Raw genomic sequence first — 18,772 nt, 5'->3', positions numbered from 1 at the left:
TTGGAAAGCGTTGAACTAAATGCGTCGCCTTAACATAATAACAGGGCCGGCGATAAAGTTTATGTCGCCCTGTGTGAGAACGTGCAAGTCCTTCCATCCATCGCTGCCCCTTGTCCAGTTTGTCCATTTGGTAATGCCCCCGGTCCTGCAAATAAATATTACATTTTATATATGTTTTTTTACTTACTTCATTATAGATTTACAAATAATTATATTTTTTTAAAGCAATTAGAATATATACTTTTTTTCTTGCACTTGTATTATAAATTGCATACGTGCAAGCATATATGAATGTCACGTTGGTAGGATTGAAACAAGTGGAGGAATCATGGCCAATCATGGCAATTCATGGTGAGAGGACGTCAAAATTGATTTGTTGTTGTATTGATGGTATAGTTTATGCTTATGTTGTTTGTGGTGATGTACGTACATTGGGAATGGAGTACATCATTTCATGCGACAATGTGATTTAAGGATGTAAGTAGTGAAGATGTGATCAAGAAAGTGCGTCGAATAGAAATATATCATCGTCGAGCAGTAGCAGTACACAGAGAACGATGGCGAGTAAATTGCAGCTGACCAGATTTCATCCCTTTCACGGTGACAACATAATCCTCTCCGACGATAACACCGTGGCTTACAGGAAGAAGAGCTTCGCGAACGCGTTAACTTTCAGCGAGAAGCCGCTCCTGCCCGGAGAGATATTCCTCATCGAGATTGAACAGATCCAGAGCGGCTGGAGCGGACATCTCAGATTGGGGCTGACACAGCTGAATCCGTACACCGTGTTCCACAATGGTGACGATATACCTAGGTACGCGTTGCCCGATCTAACGAAGAAGGGGACTTCCTGGATTTACGGTATATCGAAGGCTTGGAATCACTTTTTGAATTACGACACTGGATGGAAGGTGGTGCCAAGCGAAAACAGTATTAAAACTTGTCGAGGCACTGTGCCCATCAGTTTGCTGAAACCGACTAAGCAGACTCTGGGCACTCTCCCCACTGATGCTTTCAGTCGTGTTGGTGTCATGTACATTCCGACTAGTGATCATGAAGCCAACATGCATTATATTATCAATGGGGAGGATCAGGGTGCTTGTGTTAAGCACATCCCGTACACAGAGATGCCTCTGTACGTCGTTGTAGACGTTTATGGGACAACCAAGAAAGTCAGGATAATACAACTTTATGGAGGTATGTATATACATCATTGTTTTTCTCAAATATTGCAAAATTACGTTCGATTTTTAATACAAACCATTGGTTTCAGTTTCAACATTGCAAGCGGCATGCCGTGACGCAATTCTGCAGCACATTACAAAGAATGCAGTCTCTTCTCTACCTTTGCCCAAAGTCCTCAAGGAATATTTGCTATATCAATCCTAAACAAGTATTTCTTACAATTTGAAGACTGTGACATTCCTATCTATCTCTCTCTACATATAATAATAATAATATATACATTCATAAATAATGAGTTGTTTCCCAAATTACATTATTGTCTTCATGCCAAAATCCCCAAATAAAATTAACAAATAAATTCCAATATTTGATAATTTATCAATTTCGTGATGAGAAAACTTAATTTTACCCATTTATTTGTTGTTTTTTTTTTCTGTTAGAAATTCACTATTTTACAAATATGTGGGAGGCTCCAATGTGTAATAACTTATCTGCATATCATATGATTCCATGTCGTTGTAGAAGAGTTCGTCGCTGACGGCGTGATCCAGCCACAGGTTACGTTCCATTTCTGACATGTCGTGGGACCAAGCCTGAAGAGGAAAATAAAAAAAAACATTTTCGTTTCGGTTAGGGAAAAGTTAGGACATATTTCATCCACCGGACCATTTCAGAATGTTTCAACCATTCGGAGTCGTACAAATTCCCGTTCGTTTCGGCGAGCCGTTGTCCCTTCCGCAGGAAATTGAAGGCTTCCAGATCATTGATCTTGATCATCGCATAAAGAGCTTTCATGTGATATAGTCTTAAACAACAAAACAATGTTAACTTTGTTTTTGTTATATGTTAAGTTTACTCTTATTATTATCATTAATATTAATCGTGAAAAAATTGTAAATTACCTTGGGTATATTATGATGAATATCTTGGCGTTCATATCCAACTTTTGAAATAAACTATCTATTTCCGCATAAACGCTATCAATCACGACTATGTTTTTCTTATCCATTTGCTTGATCGCCAACAGCAGCAGAGCTTCCATATAGTACAACGCTGTAAAAGCGTTCACCAAATCATCCTGATCTTTGAAAGACCACACTGCATCCACCTTCTCCTTCCAAAGTATTGCATCCTCGTACATTTCGTTTCTTAGGCACCTACCAAAAAAGCATTGTTATTATTCATTATAATAAGATTCAAGTAATTAGATCAAAAAAAGTCAATAAATGAAGGTTAAACTTGCCAAAGCCATAGAGCAGTATACATTCTCTTCTCCGCTGAACAATTGGTAGTAGTCGTGATCACATTGTTGGTATCCAAGAACTTGATGCAACGCTGTATAGGTAAAATGAAAAATCCAGTGTCCAAGTGGAAGCTGATGCACAACGCGAAATACCAAGCTTGTCCGCTCCTTTCCGGATTGTCCGCCAACGTGTACTGCATATCGGTGATGATGATGACAGCATCGATCACCTTGTTCATCAGCAGCAGAACCTGCACCATCAGCGGCAATACATCGTGCACTACGATTTTATTCCCGAGCGAATTGTATATATTGTGCACAACGTTTCCAATATTCAAGCATTCCGTCAATTCACCTCGCGTAATTCTGATGAGATACATTTAATGTTAGCAAATAAAATAAGATCATCATTACCTGGCTAAAAATATACACGAATACAGTTCGTAGATCGCAAAAAGGTCGTTGGGTTCGATCACCCCCCGATAGCATCTGCTATACAATAGCGCCTTGATCTCCAAAGACACCAAAACAAAGTACTTCTTATTATGAAGAGCCGTGCAGATCATATTCGTGTACGCGTTTATTAGAACGAAGAAGTTTTTCTCCGACTCCAAGGCTTTCCGCAAACTCCAAATCGCAGCCAATTCCGCGTTATTCCAATCACCCAAGTACTAAGAAAAAACGAATCCAATAAAATTTCGCACATACTACATAAACTTGAACGAAACAACCATAAATATTTTGGACATCAGATTCAAACACTCGGAAACGTTATCACAATACTCGGCGTTATAATCATCTTTCGTTGTATTGGACGAGGAGTAGTTAAACTTCACGAACTGTATGATTTCTAGCAGTCTCAATCTCAGTGTTGATTTGTAGGGGAACTTGTAGCCTTTAACGCAAAAAAGATTTTTATTTAAACGTAATTTCTAAAATATTCTCTGTACCGTATGTTCTCAGGGCGAAATCGGTAATGATGTAGGCTTCGTTGACTTGACCAATCTCGAAACGCGCTATCGCGATTAGCGTCAGAATCTTCGCCCTTATGTAAGGCAACTTCCAATACTCTTCCGGTTTCACAATAAGAGTTTGGTTTTCCTGCAATACAATATTGTAATTATATTATTATAAAAAGAAACTCTAGTTGCATTACTTCTAAAACGTCCAACGCATTGAACAAGATCTTCAGTGCCAAAGGCCTATTGAAGTTGTTAATGCAAAGACTGCTGTATTCTAATATAGCGTACAACCATTTATCCATTTCCTCTAGAAAATGCAAAAGATCATTATTAACTGGTGCTGATTTTAAAATTCTACCTAAATATGTTAGTTTCAAACCTGCTCCTTCGCAATGTTCTATCAACTGCTTATACATGCAATCCAATATGCGGAAGCAGTCGCAATCGTTGTAATCTAAATCCGAGTAAGTTCGTATTAGAGATATCCTGTTCTTCAGTTTATTTATATCTCTCAACGACGAAAATTCCCTCAGCTTCGTATCTGAAAGCAACAACAATTTTCTTATGCATTGGTGCTACCTAGTACAATACAATTTACCTTGAGAAGCGATGCTATAATTAGATTTCCTCGGATCCTGACTGGATCTCTTAAAATCTAAGCTGCTCTTGCTCTGCTTCTTAAGCTGAAAATCCTTTGAAGATGTTTCCCAGTTCTCGAGAATGCTGAAAGACGATCTCTGCGCGACCGTATCCTTTCTCATCACCAAATTCGTCTTTCGCTTGTTCATCCAATCCTTTTTTTTTAACACGCCGATTAAATCGATACAAATTACATATTAATCCCGACCTGATCGTAACGAATTCCCATCAACTTGACAAGCGGACCTCCGCCGCAGCTTATGCACTTTCGCGTTTTCTTCTCCAGATATCGGATCGCCTTCGCGTGGTACTCTTTTTTCTGATCGAGCGTCAGGATGTTGTACGTTGTTTCCCGGAAGGATGGTATTTTGAATCTCAGATAGCCGCACAGCGCGTAATTCGGCAAGAACTTCATGTAATCTGTTTGATTTCGAATTATAAATATAACTTGGAAGCACTTAGATTCTAAATACCGGGCGTGTTAATTCCGATGCATTTGCAAATGATCATGTGATCTTCGTCGCTGTTAATCTCCGGTGCGTTCAAGATGGCATTAGTAAACTGTTGAGTGAATTTTCCTCCGGCGCAGCCCAGCACTCCGATCTCGAACAGTTTCTGTACCGCTTTACGAAAATCAGATGTTGATGAATTGTTTTGATTAATCGGATTCAACGGAACCTTTCGCCGTCTTCAAAGAATCCTGCGAGTTCATCACGTACATCAGCATCTCTCTCGAATACACCTCTCCGATCACGGCGCTGCATTTTAACAGCAACTGCTCATATGACGTAAGAGAATCGTATATCTTCATAATCCTAACTGCAATTCATGTTAAACGTAATATAAATATTACTATCCTCAGCCTTTACCGTCAAGTGAAAATTCTGGATCGATATCATCTATTTTTGATCCTTCTGTAATAAGACAAATATCTATGAGGGGTACCATCTTGATGCCCGTCTTGGACACGGACGAGCCCAGAATCGACGAGGACACGTAAGATTCGCTGTCCTTATTTTCTGCATAAGTATAGATCAAATCCAGCTTAGTATTTATTTTATCGTGATCTTCCTCCTTCGCTGCAGGCTTTGTCTCCGTTAGAATCACCATGTTATTTACTATGTTCGTGGTACTATCCTAAAATAACAACAAAAAAAATATAGTAATGATCATTCAATTCAAGTTTTTTGCAACAAACCCGAAATGAATTTTTGAATATTTTCCATTTGTCGTGCAAAAGTGCGGCATAATAATCGTTGCTCAACGTAAGTTGACTATGGGCATGTTCGATTGCAGCTGTAGCTGCAAAATCCCTAACAACAACAAAATCAATTAGGATAATTAATGAATCATTAAATAGATATAAATTACCTAGCCATCATTTCTTTCGGTGGAATTATGAGTGGACATTCTTCGATGGTATTCAAAGGAATCGGACTTATGGTTAATTCACCAGATTGCAACAAACTGATTAGGTAACTTTCTATCCATCCCGGATTCCCATTGCTCTTCTCGTGCAATTTCCTATAATAAAAAATAAATAAATTTTACATATACCAAACATTAGGGAGTAGCTTACCTTTCGAGCTCTGCGGGAATACCGTGCACGTTCAACATTTGGCAGGCCAGTCCGATGTGGAACCATTTATCAATAGGTTTCAGATGCATAACTTGTACCTTCGGCTGCTCCAAGATGTGCTTGACCATATAGTTCATGTAAGTGTTCGATGCCATAGCGATCACCAAGACGACCGTGTACGTTTCCATCATCGAATAAATCAAAGGCCAAGATTCGTCATCAATATATTCACCTCCATCCAATACGAGCACCCAAACCTTGGAGAAACACTAAAATAAAAATAACTAATGATATTTTCAATCGTGCATTAATTTTGGTACAAACGGCATGGCATAGTTGCTTCAGCGTCTTTTTACAGGCGACGTACTTCTCCTTTTCCGAGAGTCCCATAAACAGCTCGGTCTTGGAGAAGTTAACTTTGAAGATGTTGTTCAATACGCAGATTAGCTCCGGCACGGGCATGTGTTTCAACTTGAACGTGATCTTCAGCTCTCGATCGTTCACGTTCGATTTGTCTGTGATTCCCAATGGAACAGCAAACAACAGCCGTATGGCCTGATACGGAACCTACACGAAAGCAATTACAAAATTTAATGCTTCGATAGCAACATAAACAAATTACAGCTTTATCCGAAGCGATCAGTTTTATCCTAAAAATGGGCACATCCAAAGGCGTGCAGAACAGGATTTCTTCAGTTAAACGGGTTTTTCCTTGTCGCGGATTACCGAATATCACTAACGCCGACGCCTTTATCTGTTGCTTCAGCTGCTTCAGATTCATGCCCTTTTCCATATCCCTCACGTTCTTCAATATTCTTGTATACATGGTAATTTCCTTGACCCTGTCTAATATGGGGAAGTGGCTGAAATCGTTGCGAGAATCCGCCAATATACTGAAACGTGCGATTAGATGCGAAGTCTTAACGAAGTCTTGAGAAATAGAACCTGTCAAATTCCACGTATTCGTAGATTGGTCCCAGATTCGTGACACCCTTCAGCGCTTTGGAATCGAGCAGAAGGAAATTCCGCGCCTCCAATTTGCTGTGGAAGAACGTCTGCCTGTCGCACGATATTTTATTCGTAAAAGCGCTCAGCAATTTTTGCGCTCTATTCACAGACAGTCCAATTACGGAATATTCCCTTCGCAGATTGTGACCAATTACACCGCAAAACGAGAGCCCTTAATATAATTGGCCTCAGTTATATTAAACGTAAAATCGCTCATTATACATTCGTACTTAAGACACAAATGAAAATGATGTAAACATGAAAATATAAAAATTACCTGTAGTCACAGATGCCGAGATGGACTTTATACCTGTCACCTGCAAGATTTGCTTGTGACAGCGTCGGGCGCAATTCAAACCCCTCTGACTGTCCAATTCGTGGATGAAACCGCGCAGACCGAATATCACCAAAAACTGCAGATCCTTGTCGTTGAAGAAGATTTTATTGAGACAACCCTCCATGCCGTGCGAAATACTATGATTTTCATTAAATTTCAATTAATAAATGTTTGTGTTCACTCACTCGGAAATCGTGTTGTATATTTTGTTCACCAGCTTTATGTATTCCTCGATTTCGGACTTTACCACCTCCACGTGCATCAGCACGATGACGATGTTCCTCATCTCCGTCAGGTTTTCGATGCCCTCGTTCATGTCGATCACTTTGAGAACCGTGGGCACAATGTACTTACGTAAATCAGTCGCCAGGTCTCTCTTGATAGCATCACCGATGCACGGTCGTACTTAATGAGAAATAGCGATGAACATTCATAAAGGTATTACCTTTTTTTTTGTTGCTTACTTTCAAAAATGTTGTGATGTATATCGTTATTTTGCCGATCCGAATCCATGGAATATATGGAATCTCCGTCCGCATTCATATTTTCAACTGCTGTTTTGAAGAAATAAAATATGTATATGATTTACAAATTAATAATTCAATATTTGTAATGTACCTTCTTTAGTGGTATTTCTTTGGGTACTTCTCCAATGTCTACTGACGCCAAACACCTACAATGTATTTAAATTTAGTCCCTAAAATAAAATTGAATAATTTTAGAGCAGTACCCTGACGTAATTATTACTGTTGTCGAGTCTGTCGTACTCGTACTCGTTGTGATTGATGAAATCCCACGCGTTAATCGAGATGATGATTTCGCCGTAAGGCACGAGATCACCGCCGCCTTTGGCTTCCCATATCGATGCACCGACGATGACAAAATCTGTCAGAATTTCGTTTCCGATCAGGGCGAAGGAAACCTGACCAGCCGAAATGACCAGTTTGACTGCAAATAAAATAGGATAAAATGATGTTAATAGTACTGTTAATTAACGAACGTGATAGGAAAACTCCAACGTCCGTTTCGTATTCGCCGTGCGTCTTTTTGATGGTCAGAGCCGCGTCCAGTGCTTGATGGATGCACTCCTGCATGGACATATCGTTGGAGGAGATGCCGCACTTCCAGAAGGCCATCACCTCTTCTCCTGAGAATTTGATGACGTCTCCATTGTACATCATTAGAGACTGCACCAGTGTGCCGATGTACGAGTTCAGCACGTTCGTCAGTCGTGATGTACCGCCTTTACCAATCTTGTTGTACTTCTCGCACAATTCAGGAAAACCTTAATCAAACATATACTTTAATCACTTGTTCAAATATTGATTAGTAATTAGAAAAGTTAAGAAACAGTTAAATTCGAATTGGATATCAAAAACTTTATAAGATTACCGAAAACATCAACGATCAAAATGCATCCTTCGATATGCCTGGAACTGTAATCGTTGCAATTGACTAACACTTCGTCAGGTACGAAGGAAGCCAGGTTCTTCAGGTGATGCTCGTACGCGTTCTGCGTTTTTCTTCTCTCGTTGTGTATTGATGACTCGTAATCGGTCAGTTTGCTCTCGCGCCAACTCTGCGAATCCTCCTCGAGGTCCAGCAACGCTCTCGTCCTCATTGCCCATATGAACTCTTCTTGTCCGGCGCGATCAACTTAAAGCAACAATCAAATATAATCGCGAAAAAGACAAATTTTCTATCAACTTTTTACTTTGTTCCATCATCTTGAAGTCGTGCAGTTAAGAGATTGTATGTAGAAACTGCAAAAAAATCTTAAAATATAATTGACATAAGATTGAATTCAAAATTGACGTACGCTGCCTTGATTTTATAAAAAAAAACTGTATTAAATGAATATCTAATTGGATTGGGTCGTATTACATTATGTAAGAATAGGTTAGGAAACAAATAGGATTTAGACTGAAAATCGTTATATTTCAATAGGATTATCTACAATTAGATATAATTACATATCTGAAAATAACTTATTTAAAAGTGATTTGTTAAATTTAGCTGTGATTTTACTGATTTCACTTATAATACTATATTAATGATTTACTGAACATATTGTTATTTACATCACGTTAACTAAATGTTTATTCAATTATTTAAAGCTTTAACAACGTCTATATTTACATCTGTCAAATTTTAAACAATCGGTAAACGCAAACATATTTGGTTGCATATAATCAAATCGAAACAATCAGATTAAGTGATGTATACAAAATCACAAATAAATAAAGTTATCAATGGAAATCTAATCGTTTAAAAACTATACAAATTACGTAAGTTGTTTGTTGAATTGAATTAATCATGTTTATTAGATATTAGTAAAGTAAATATTAAATATTAATTAATGATAAAATTGATTTGAGATTCAATTTGTATAGTAATGATTGTAAAACGTAGGAAACGATTTCAGGTTTGTTATTTTCTGATTTTTTTTTTTAGAAAATATACCTGGCTTGGGTCGTAACACTAGTAAAATAGATTAGTTGCGTGTGGAATTGAGAATATAGTTGAAGAATGATACCGATCCGTTGGTTAAAGAATATTATTAGAACTATGTGTTGCATTATATATCACACGTATTATATGTAGTAAAAGGAAATAAATTTACTTGACTAAAATCAACATTAAGAATTAATTGAAAATTTGTCATTATATTTATTTTTGAAAATGTCATCAGGTGAAGAAACAAAAGACTGATTTTGGTAGTTAGTTCTTAACTTAAATTGTTGTCATCACATTTATATAAAAAGTTAATCAGAACTTTAAGTAATGTCTGATTAGAATTGTGGTGTTGATGTTATTGAATGATTGCAATGGAAAAGTGCGCCACCCTGTATCTAAATTTAAATTGCCCGCAGATGCAGCAGTCAGTATTCTTGGAACGGAATGCATTTTGGATGTAAAAATAGAGGTGCAGAGGAATATCAGCTGGGGGATGCAAGCTTGGGGTGAATTGCAGACTATAATAAACAACAATCAGGTAGAGTGAGGGTGGTGGAAGGATGTGTATGTCGATTGGATGGACATTCAAAGAAAAAAGAAGTAAAATAAAATAACAGTTCTAGGCAGGCGTATAGAATAATAGTTGGAGCGAGCGTATAAGGGGGGAGAGAGCGCTGCCAGAAGGTTAGGTTGTCAAACAAGATTCGACGTCACGTCAGCTGTTCCTGGCAGAAGAAGCAGCAGCAGCAGCGGTAACGATACATATACATAGTGAGAGAGAGAGAAGCGTTTGTGTGTGTGTCTGTATGCGTGCGTTGCGTCTGGCGACTAGCGTTCTGCTGTTCAGCTCAGCTGTTCTCTGTTTTGGTTCTCCATTTGGCAGCAGCAGAAGCAGAACCACCACCATCTCCGTCGTCGCAGCCACCTCTACCATATTGCTTTAACGGACGGTGGCGACGACCACGACGACGGCTTTCCTGTCCGCAATTATTATTATGTCAGAGAGCGACGCCGCCCCGTCGAGCAGCGAGAACGTCGCCGCAGAGGCGGCAGAGACCAACCAGACCAACAACGCGCCGGAAAAAATGGAGGAATTCGCTGAGCCGGACACCAAGCGCCGCAAGATCTCCACCACGGTAAAGATTATCGAAGACAAGCGATACAAATTGGAGGAACGTCTAGGTGGAATCCTCTGCTGCGCAGTCTGTCTGGATCTGCCCAGATCAGCCGTCTATCAGGTAAAAAAATCAATCAATCCCGAATCCTACCACCACCTCCAATATATAAATCCATCCATCTATTTATCATTATTATTGTATTACTATTACTACTATCCAGCACCGCCTATTAGCATTGTTCTTAGTGTATTGCATATTGTTACTACCACCAAATGATAATAATAATAATAATAACGAGGTAGAAATGCAACCATGTGTCTGAATACGACACGGACCAATGAGTCCGAGGTGGCTATGGTAGGGCACACGTCAAACGGAAACAATAATAACCCGATGACAATTCGGGCGTCCTTGCTTTCCTCGTTGCGTAACAACGGGAACGGCAACTCCTCCCCCGTCACGTTTGCAGCCTTTGTGTTCTTACCGGGCGGCCGCGCTCTTTTATTGATTTACTCCCGGGTTTTTGCTTTTCTATTTTATAGGTTCTCCCACCCGATCTCCCCATTTAGCAACAACCACCCCTCAATTCTTGTGCTTCTCCTTATTAACAACGCAATTGTTGCGAGGAGAAACAACAATTTCTAAATGAAAATAGAAAAAATAAAGAAGTGCGCAGCCATTTTGCGGCCGCGCGCAATTACACAAGCAATTGCGCTATCGTCCTGGGGCGAAACCTTGAAAGGAGATGCATGCATGTTGTAGGGGGAAGGGGAACAAAAATCGAAACGCCGTTCACTCGTCGACGCGCAAAACCGTCAGACGATGATGATGTTGATGCGGCGCGCAAAATAAATCGATGCAGGAATCCGCTTGTTGCTCGCTTCTTGTCTTTCTCATTCTAATTACCGCCCCACGTTATTGGCATCATCTGCCGGGCAGAAGGAATCATCGGTGTGCGCACCCAGTTCAAAGATTAAGGTCGCGCCCGATTACATTATTTTACCATCGCCGCCTAAATAAATCGCATTACATTTGAATTATTTACAATTGTCAACTAAATGTGATTGTTATTTATAAAAATTCAATTATATCTTAAGCATAAAGAAAAGCAACAAAGGCGCACTTAATTAGTGCGACAAGTGTAGAGGTGTTTGGCAAACTTCTACAAGTATGCACCTGACACGGACACGTGTACTAACTGTCAACCAAGTTGACGCGTAGTATACAAACTGTATTTTAAAAAATTATTAGCTATCACGAAGATTGTTGATGTCGTTGATTCGTTTAATAAATAATATTCCACTATTTGCAATTTACGTCATCTCATATTCATGTTTTTTAAAGTTAAACAGCTTTCGCCTATTTGAGATGATTTTCTACAGTAATAACTCTAAGTACTTTAAGCATCAATAGATAGTTAGCAAATTTGAACGGAATTCAGCTCCATCTGTATCGTTTTTTTTTTTTAATAATTCGCTCATTTATTTCCATTGATCAATGAAACATATATTTAAATATTTGTTATTGTTTGTTGATTCTGCCCCCTCCACTAATTCAACGCTAACTCATTGTTCTGCAAGGATTAATTTCTAGTGCAAAACACACAAAGGAAATTGCGCAGTTTTTCGCTTTATTTTGTCATCGTCGTATTATTATTGTTTTGGGAAGATATCTGCAGCGTATAATAACAACAACAATAATAATATATATCTCAGACGTCGACCCCAAAGTTTTTGTTGATAATTTTTCTGTTTCACTCATCACTCATTTAATTACCTTTTTTTCATCATCATAATCACTATTATTATTTAACAACCATGTATTTAAAAAATAATAATAGAGAACATAGATTAATTTCACTATGATTTATGAAATTGTATTTTATGTTTTCATCAACTTTTCTCTTAAACGCTCTGCATATTTCGAATGCTGTTGTTTTTATTTTCTTGCTATGTACTGAATGTTTTTCATTTTTTTTTTGTTGGTCAAGACTTCAACGTTATTATATTAATGAAAAAAATCCCAAGAATGAGGGAAGGAATCGCTCACACACGATTTTGTAAATTTTTCCTTTTTCCCACACTTAATTGTAACAATGTTATAGTGTGTTTCTTAATTTATTATTATTATTTCTACTCTTTTTTTTTAATTAATTAATTATAATAATGGAATATATAACATACGCATATATTTGAAACTTCGAACTTTGTTTTTGAATAAATGTATTGAATTTGTATTTTTTAATTATTTGAACTAGCTTTAAGGAAAAATCCTCTATATCCCGATTTCAATAATAATAAGATTGAAAAAAATATCATAAACCACACACAGCAAAATCTTATCGATTGTTTATGATTTAGTATAAACACACGAGGTAAGGTCTAGACACAGAACGTATATTTACTACACACACCTGCTATTGTTTTTTTTTTGATTACTTTTGTTTCATGTACACTTTGTTTTGTTGGTTTTTTGTTTAGTAAATTTTCTCATTTACGTTCTATTATCAATTGAGGACGTCTATATTTTAAGTTATCAATTTAGTTGTAAGGTAAGGTAAGAATCCGACCTCGACAAAACAATGTTTTCCTCTTTAGCAAATTTCTTTATAAACAATCCTAATTTCTCTCTATCTATCTTTCTTTCTCTCTTACTCTTTTTGTTTGTAATTCAAAATAATTTATATGAATTTATATCAGTTCCAGGGTTTTTGCAACTTTGGTGAGTACTAAACACTACAAGTAGTCTTTAAGTGTCGCCAAACTATACGAATCTTTATATTTATGTATAATCGTTTCCCTTTAAAAGCAAAATCCCCCAAAAATCTCATACACATTATAATGATTATATGATCTAACTTTTAATATGTTTGTATTTCAGGTGCCTACAAATATTATGTATATGAAAAATGTCTCTCTCTCTTTTTTTTTAAATTGTATTTATTATGCATATTGTCTATTTATTAATGTACAATTTGCCGAAATTGCAGTGTTCAGTTGAATAATATCTCGTTTTGTGCGTATCCTTTCAGTGTCTGAATGGGCATCTGATGTGTGCTGGATGTTTTACTCATCTGCTCGCCGATGCACGGTTGAGGGACGAGACGGCGACGTGCCCCAATTGCCGGGTGGAAATCAGCAAAACCTCGGCCACGAGGAATCTGGCGGTGGAGAATGCCGTCTCCGAATTGCCATCCGAATGCCAGTACTGCAATAAGCAGTTTCCGAGAAACTCTTTGGAGAGACACGAGGAGACCCAATGCGAAGAGAGGTATTATTTATTGGAATTTACATATTTGGATAATGTAAATAAAGTCGTTTTTGTTTGCTAATAGGATATCTGGCTGCAAGTTCAGCCGGATCGGATGCCCTTGGCGAGGTCCGTTGCACGAGAGTAGACAGCATGAAACTGAATGTACGCACCCGAATCGCACCGGGGCGGAGGTCATGGATGCTCTTCAGGTGATGGATCAGAAGCTCGCAGACGAGCGAGTCCTCTATGACAGTATCTTCGATTTGCTGGCCTTCGAGAAGATCACATTCAATGGTAAAAACTAAATCATCTAAAGCAGCGATTCTTAACTATTCTTACACTGTTGCAAATATACATTTTTTTCAAGAAATATTTTAATTACCACTGATATAAAGTAATAAATAATGGATGTTAAATTGAATTTTTTCCCGTATTTGTAGATCTGCAGTTGAAGCCGTACCGAACCGACGAGTTCGTCCATCGACTGTTCTATGAAACTTCGCGGTTCTCCGCGTTCAACAATCAATGGGTGGTCAAGGCTAGGATCAACAACAGCCAGAAGGATCCCACTCAGAGTTCCGAACGCGACATGACCTACCAAGTAATGGCAACACAAGACGTGCATTAATAATGGTGTAGATCTACAGTAGTCTTCTCTTCTGTTGCAGTTGATATTGAAAACAAAAGCTACCACCACGTTGAGCATATATTATATTATGCTGAAAGGACCGTTCGGCGACATGAAGGTCCAACCGAGGATCTACAAGCACGATTTTTCCGAGCTGGAAAACGAGGGTCCCTACATGCCACTCTCATTACCTGATACAGCCGAATGTAATAGGTTGCTGGCAGCTAAAACAATAAATTTCAGGTAACACCATTCACTAACAAATCTGAAAGAAATAATTAATTCAATTTTAAGTTATGCAAATCTTAATAGAAATTTTCAGCAAAAGCAAAATTTCACTAATTCCATTCGTTTGTTTAGTATACGGGGTTCCCAAATAGTTTTAATATGTATAATAATTGTTTGCAACATTTCATTGAAATCTTTAATTCTGGATGAAGCTCAAAATACAGAACATCCTTGTAGTCCCACCAAATTGATAGCATGATTTGTGCTTGTCCATCACGCGTGGATCAAGATCGTTTTCGATTGATGTTATTGTAAATAATCCATTTTTCATTACGTTTGAGTTGCGTTTGAGATGGATATTGCAAATATTGATTGGTTGTTGTTGTTAAGTGAATCTTTTTCAATGCCTGCGAATATCGAGATTCTTGACGAGTCCAAGATATTTAAGTGATTTTCAGTTGTTGTGTGTGATACATTTAACATATCTGCAATCTCTTGCACAGTTACATGACGATCTGATTCAATTATGACTTTGATTTGATTATCTAACTAACAGCTGCAAACAAAATTACGAAAGCAATTGGCTTCTAAAGAAAGCTAAAAGTCACATCTTTCAAATTACCAAAAACCGAAATTATTTCCTTGCCAACTCAATATTATTATATACAAAATACAATCTTATGTTGCTAGATTTCGTATATAAACAGCAACTTGATTATTTTCAATTTTTTTTTTGAACCCCTGCATTACATGAAACATCATATTTTTGTCTTTTACTCATACAAAATGCGCTAATCGATACATATGTTCCGTTTTCTTGTTCTGTTTCAGGTTAATTATGTTTCTATCGTCGAAGTAAGAAACGCAAAAGAAAACCAAATCGACTAAACACCACATAATGCTGCACACACATGCTTCTTCTAACTCACTATACCGGAAAAGAAAGAGAAAAGAAACAACTTCATAATTAACAAGTATACATGTCTAATTTGCGTGATATTTTTTGTTTTGTTTTAGACACCTATATTATTATATCACATTTTGCGGTTTTTTTTAAATAAGTTTACTGTGTCATATCTACATATGGGGGAAAAAAATGTGTTTTTCTTTTTTTATGCCGATACTTTTGGGATGCAATTTCTCATTGCGGAAGATTTTTAAACACTGGACACTGTAATTATTTAAATAATATTAATCAATTACTTTGTGTATATCGAGATCTCCTTATTTTTTTATTATATTAATTTCATTTTATTTTGTTCTTTTAACAATTTTTATTTTTGTTTTACGATTAGAGTAGGATTTTATTTTTTTATTATATATATATATATATTTATATATATATAAATATGGATAAATGTAATGATATTTTGAAAAAAAAAAGAAAGTAACAACATTTATGGAATGGACGTTATATATACATATAGTTATATTTATGTAATACGTACAAACACGTATGTTTAAGGTAAAATATTTTTTAAGAAATTCAGAGAGGTATTTTTTTTTTTATTTGCAATAATATCGACTAAAGAAAGTTAGGTAGGAACGATAGAAACAAAATGAGACAATTTATAAATACTATATTAGATAGATAGATTTATTTATGTAAAGTTTTTTTTTGTTACCGATATATTTTATGAATATACATATAATTTTCTCCTTTTTTTGTCTTTAGTTTGTGAGCGCTTTTGGCTAATATTATATTTACACACTATTACTAAAGTGGGAAAATTTCAATAAAAAAAATGAATACAAATGCTATTGAATTATTGTCAATGTTAATAATACACATGATATGAATTACTTTCTAGTTTTTTTTTGCTTCGCGAAAAATTGAAACTGAATCCTTAACTAAAAACTACAGTTAACTGTAGGATTTAATGATGAGAGGCGTCAGAGGGATATATTTTCAGACTTAATTGTCAAACTTCTTTTGTAAATAAATTTTAAACTCGTCTCAAAAAAAGAATCAACAAGTGCACATGTTAATAACCCTGGTAATGCGCATTCTCTATCCACATTTATAAAATATGTAAGCAATATGATTAATATCTGTACAAATTGCTTCAAAAAATATATATTATGCATTTGTCATGGAAAAATCTTCAAATCAATATCTCTCAATAAACAAATCTATCATATTTTTTTTATTATTAATTAATTTAATTCCATTTCAAAGTCCTAGCTTTTCGATGCGCCCATTTACAGCTTTCTAGTCCTTCGGGAACCTTCGCGATCGACGGTCAAAGTTTGAAGGGCCTAATGTCAAAAATGACAGGCATGTCAAAAACAAAACCTTGACTCATTTCCAAGATGAAAGATCAACTCGCTCTTTTCCAGCTTTCTAGATCTTACACAATCGACGTTCAAAGTTTATCAAAAATTTTGCTTTGAACTCATTTTAAAGTTGAAAGCCCTTCGCAATCGACATTCAAAATGTCAAATATGACAAACATGTCAAAAACAATAACCATAACTAAATTTTTAATTACTTTTATTCAAAAGTACAGTAAATTATAAAAATTTCCACACGTTAAGTACACCTTCTTCGCCAGCGGTCAGCAAATTGTTGACCGTCGAATTGTAACAACAGCTGCGGATTCTCTGACTGTTTTCCTGGAAATTGTAGCAGGGTTTCAGTTTGTTGTTGTCCACTTTTAGGCCTCTGAGACATCTGCCTCCTTGATTATTTGATCCAATCAGTAAAACCAATTCACCGGATTTATTCACGTAATTCGCCGCCGTGTAAATGTAATCTGGAATCTTACGCTGAAAGAACAACAAATTAATTATATTTAATAAAGTACGCTTTAAAATATAGTCAGATTAACGAAAATTACTTTTAAGTTTTCAGCGAGATTCTCTCTATCAAATTCGGCGTAAATTTCAGTCATTTCCACGTCCCACAACTGAGCGTCGTAAGTGTGCGTGGTGACAGCAAGTTTTTCAGATGTTTTTTTGTGGGGATACCATCTGATTTGCTCAACCGAAGAATTCGTATTCAAAGTGTTCTCAATGGCTTCATCCTCGGTCGTCTGCGATAAATCGTAAATGTTTATCAAACCATCGGTGGAACCTGTAGCCAATTTATTGGGATCGTTTGGATGGAATTTGGCTTGGGTAATGACATCCGTGTGGTACTCCCAGTAGCCGCCTAGGATGTTGGAGTTTCTTGCGTCCCAAAACAAAATGTATGCATCGGAATCATGGAGTTCCGTTCCCGCCGCCAACAATATGCTGTTCGTTGACAAGTCGAAGCACGAAAACACTTTCTTCTTCGGGTGTTTTTTATTCGTTTTATCTATAAATTTATAACGTTAATATTTCAACGACGAAAGTAAAAGCGTGTTTATTTACCATTAAAAATTTGAACTGTTTTACTAGGCGTCCTCAGGTCCCACATTTTAATTGTGCTATCATTGTGTCCAGAAAATAGAATGTTACTATTTGTTGTATCAAATTTAACACCTACACAAGGTGCATTGTCTGAAAATGTTTCAATTCTTTGTAATCCATTTTCACTCAGATTACACACATGCACATCAGAGCCTGATGTACCAATAGCAATATTATAACTTGTTTCTCTGCAAATTAAAAAACAATTTAATCATTTAAGTATAACTCTTAAATGTATTATAATAATAATACTTACAAAGTTGCATCCAAATGCAATATGTAATCATTTTCCACAATTTTCTTCCCAACTATATTTTCATATGGTTCAGCAAATATTGATTGAATTTCATCAGCCGAGCACACATCACAATCAGTTTCATCCTCCACTTCATTTTCGTTGCCCTCGAGTTCCAAATTAATCATTTTCTTCATCATTTTTCCACTTTGTTTTGCCCTATGAAAATCACGTGTAGGTTAGAATTACAAATATTTTGTACACAATATACAATATAAGAATATGTGTTGTACTTACCTTAAAACTTTAAAAAATAGAAAACAAATTTAAATATCAAGTGGACTTGTAAGCTTGTAAATTTATCCACTATTCCAAACTGTAAACTTAAAACTAAAGTAGTTATTTTGAATGCATGCACCTCGTGTGTTGTTAAAGGTCGCCAACTGTTGAATTGAAATTTTCAGTTTATAAAATTTACAAATAAAATTAGAAATAATATATATTA

General features: G+C 36.5%; 4 protein-coding genes across 4 annotated transcripts; 2 read left to right on the top strand and 2 right to left on the bottom strand.

Annotated features, from left to right (window-relative positions):
* The first annotated feature begins 316 nt into the window (after positions 1-316).
* LOC108568480 (neuralized-like protein 2) lies at positions 317-1,517 on the top strand. The gene is made up of 2 exons (XM_017929599.1): positions 317-1,197; positions 1,274-1,517. Exons 1-2 carry the CDS (start codon positions 558-560, stop codon positions 1,387-1,389), a joined length of 756 nt encoding a protein of 251 aa, XP_017785088.1. The 5' UTR covers positions 317-557; the 3' UTR covers positions 1,390-1,517.
* Positions 1,518-1,584: 67 nt separating this feature from the next.
* LOC108568470 (adenylate cyclase type 10-like) lies at positions 1,585-8,911 on the bottom strand. Its single transcript, XM_017929585.1, has 29 exons — positions 8,773-8,911; positions 8,668-8,716; positions 8,346-8,609; positions 7,954-8,238; positions 7,684-7,901; positions 7,572-7,626; positions 7,418-7,507; positions 7,139-7,358; positions 6,894-7,090; positions 6,554-6,788; positions 6,231-6,501; positions 5,933-6,175; positions 5,609-5,877; positions 5,401-5,553; positions 5,228-5,342; positions 4,899-5,166; positions 4,708-4,848; positions 4,503-4,652; positions 4,235-4,449; positions 3,989-4,193; positions 3,770-3,931; positions 3,585-3,697; positions 3,379-3,529; positions 3,160-3,323; positions 2,843-3,099; positions 2,429-2,794; positions 2,088-2,342; positions 1,852-1,990; positions 1,585-1,778 (listed from the first exon to the last, which is right to left on the bottom strand). Exons 2-29 carry the CDS (start codon positions 8,678-8,680, stop codon positions 1,638-1,640), a joined length of 5,355 nt encoding a protein of 1,784 aa, XP_017785074.1. The 5' UTR covers positions 8,681-8,716; positions 8,773-8,911; the 3' UTR covers positions 1,585-1,637.
* A 927-nt stretch (positions 8,912-9,838) lies between these two features.
* On the top strand, positions 9,839-15,532 carry LOC108568525 (cysteine and histidine-rich protein 1 homolog). Its single transcript, XM_017929680.1, has 8 exons — positions 9,839-9,974; positions 10,028-10,162; positions 10,294-10,648; positions 13,560-13,798; positions 13,863-14,074; positions 14,221-14,381; positions 14,449-14,651; positions 15,468-15,532. The coding sequence occupies exons 3-8, from the start codon at positions 10,406-10,408 to the stop codon at positions 15,493-15,495; spliced, it is 1,086 nt and encodes a 361-aa protein (XP_017785169.1). The 5' UTR covers positions 9,839-9,974; positions 10,028-10,162; positions 10,294-10,405; the 3' UTR covers positions 15,496-15,532.
* Positions 15,533-17,077: 1,545 nt separating this feature from the next.
* On the bottom strand, positions 17,078-18,703 carry LOC108568477 (WD repeat-containing protein 89). The gene is made up of 5 exons (XM_017929596.1): positions 18,565-18,703; positions 18,289-18,486; positions 17,994-18,220; positions 17,477-17,937; positions 17,078-17,405 (listed from the first exon to the last, which is right to left on the bottom strand). The coding sequence occupies exons 2-5, from the start codon at positions 18,465-18,467 to the stop codon at positions 17,151-17,153; spliced, it is 1,122 nt and encodes a 373-aa protein (XP_017785085.1). The 5' UTR covers positions 18,468-18,486; positions 18,565-18,703; the 3' UTR covers positions 17,078-17,150.
* Positions 18,704-18,772: the final 69 nt, after the last annotated feature.

Source organism: Nicrophorus vespilloides, unplaced genomic scaffold (genome assembly GCF_001412225.1).
Source record: "Nicrophorus vespilloides isolate i.1.1-1 unplaced genomic scaffold, Nicve_v1.0, whole genome shotgun sequence".
NCBI lineage: Eukaryota > Metazoa > Arthropoda > Insecta > Coleoptera > Silphidae > Nicrophorus > Nicrophorus vespilloides.
Note: the sequence above shows the minus strand (reverse complement) of the source record. Positions and strands in the feature narration are given on the sequence as shown.

Excerpts from the sequence above, each read along its gene's own strand:
- LOC108568480 (XM_017929599.1), top strand. The coding sequence starts at position 558 with ATGGCGAGTAAATTGCAGCTGACCAGATTTCATCCCTTTCACGGTGAC. Across the intron at positions 1,198-1,273 it reads GATAATACAACTTTATGGAG|TTTCAACATTGCAAGCGGCA; the intron begins GTATGTATATAC and ends CATTGGTTTCAG.
- LOC108568470 (XM_017929585.1), bottom strand. Across the intron at positions 3,324-3,378 it reads TTTCGCCCTGAGAACATACG|GCTACAAGTTCCCCTACAAA; the intron begins GTACAGAGAATA and ends TTTGCGTTAAAG. Across the intron at positions 3,100-3,159 it reads TGATGTCCAAAATATTTATG|TACTTGGGTGATTGGAATAA; the intron begins GTTGTTTCGTTC and ends GTTTTTTCTTAG.
- LOC108568525 (XM_017929680.1), top strand. The coding sequence starts at position 10,406 with ATGTCAGAGAGCGACGCCGCCCCGTCGAGCAGCGAGAACGTCGCCGCA. Across the intron at positions 10,649-13,559 it reads CCAGATCAGCCGTCTATCAG|TGTCTGAATGGGCATCTGAT; the intron begins GTAAAAAAATCA and ends GTATCCTTTCAG. Across the intron at positions 14,382-14,448 it reads AACGCGACATGACCTACCAA|TTGATATTGAAAACAAAAGC; the intron begins GTAATGGCAACA and ends CTTCTGTTGCAG.
- LOC108568477 (XM_017929596.1), bottom strand. The coding sequence starts at position 18,467 with ATGATGAAGAAAATGATTAATTTGGAACTCGAGGGCAACGAAAATGAA. Across the intron at positions 18,221-18,288 it reads TTGCATTTGGATGCAACTTT|AGAAACAAGTTATAATATTG; the intron begins GTAAGTATTATT and ends TTTAATTTGCAG. Across the intron at positions 17,406-17,476 it reads ATCTCGCTGAAAACTTAAAA|CGTAAGATTCCAGATTACAT; the intron begins GTAATTTTCGTT and ends TTGTTCTTTCAG.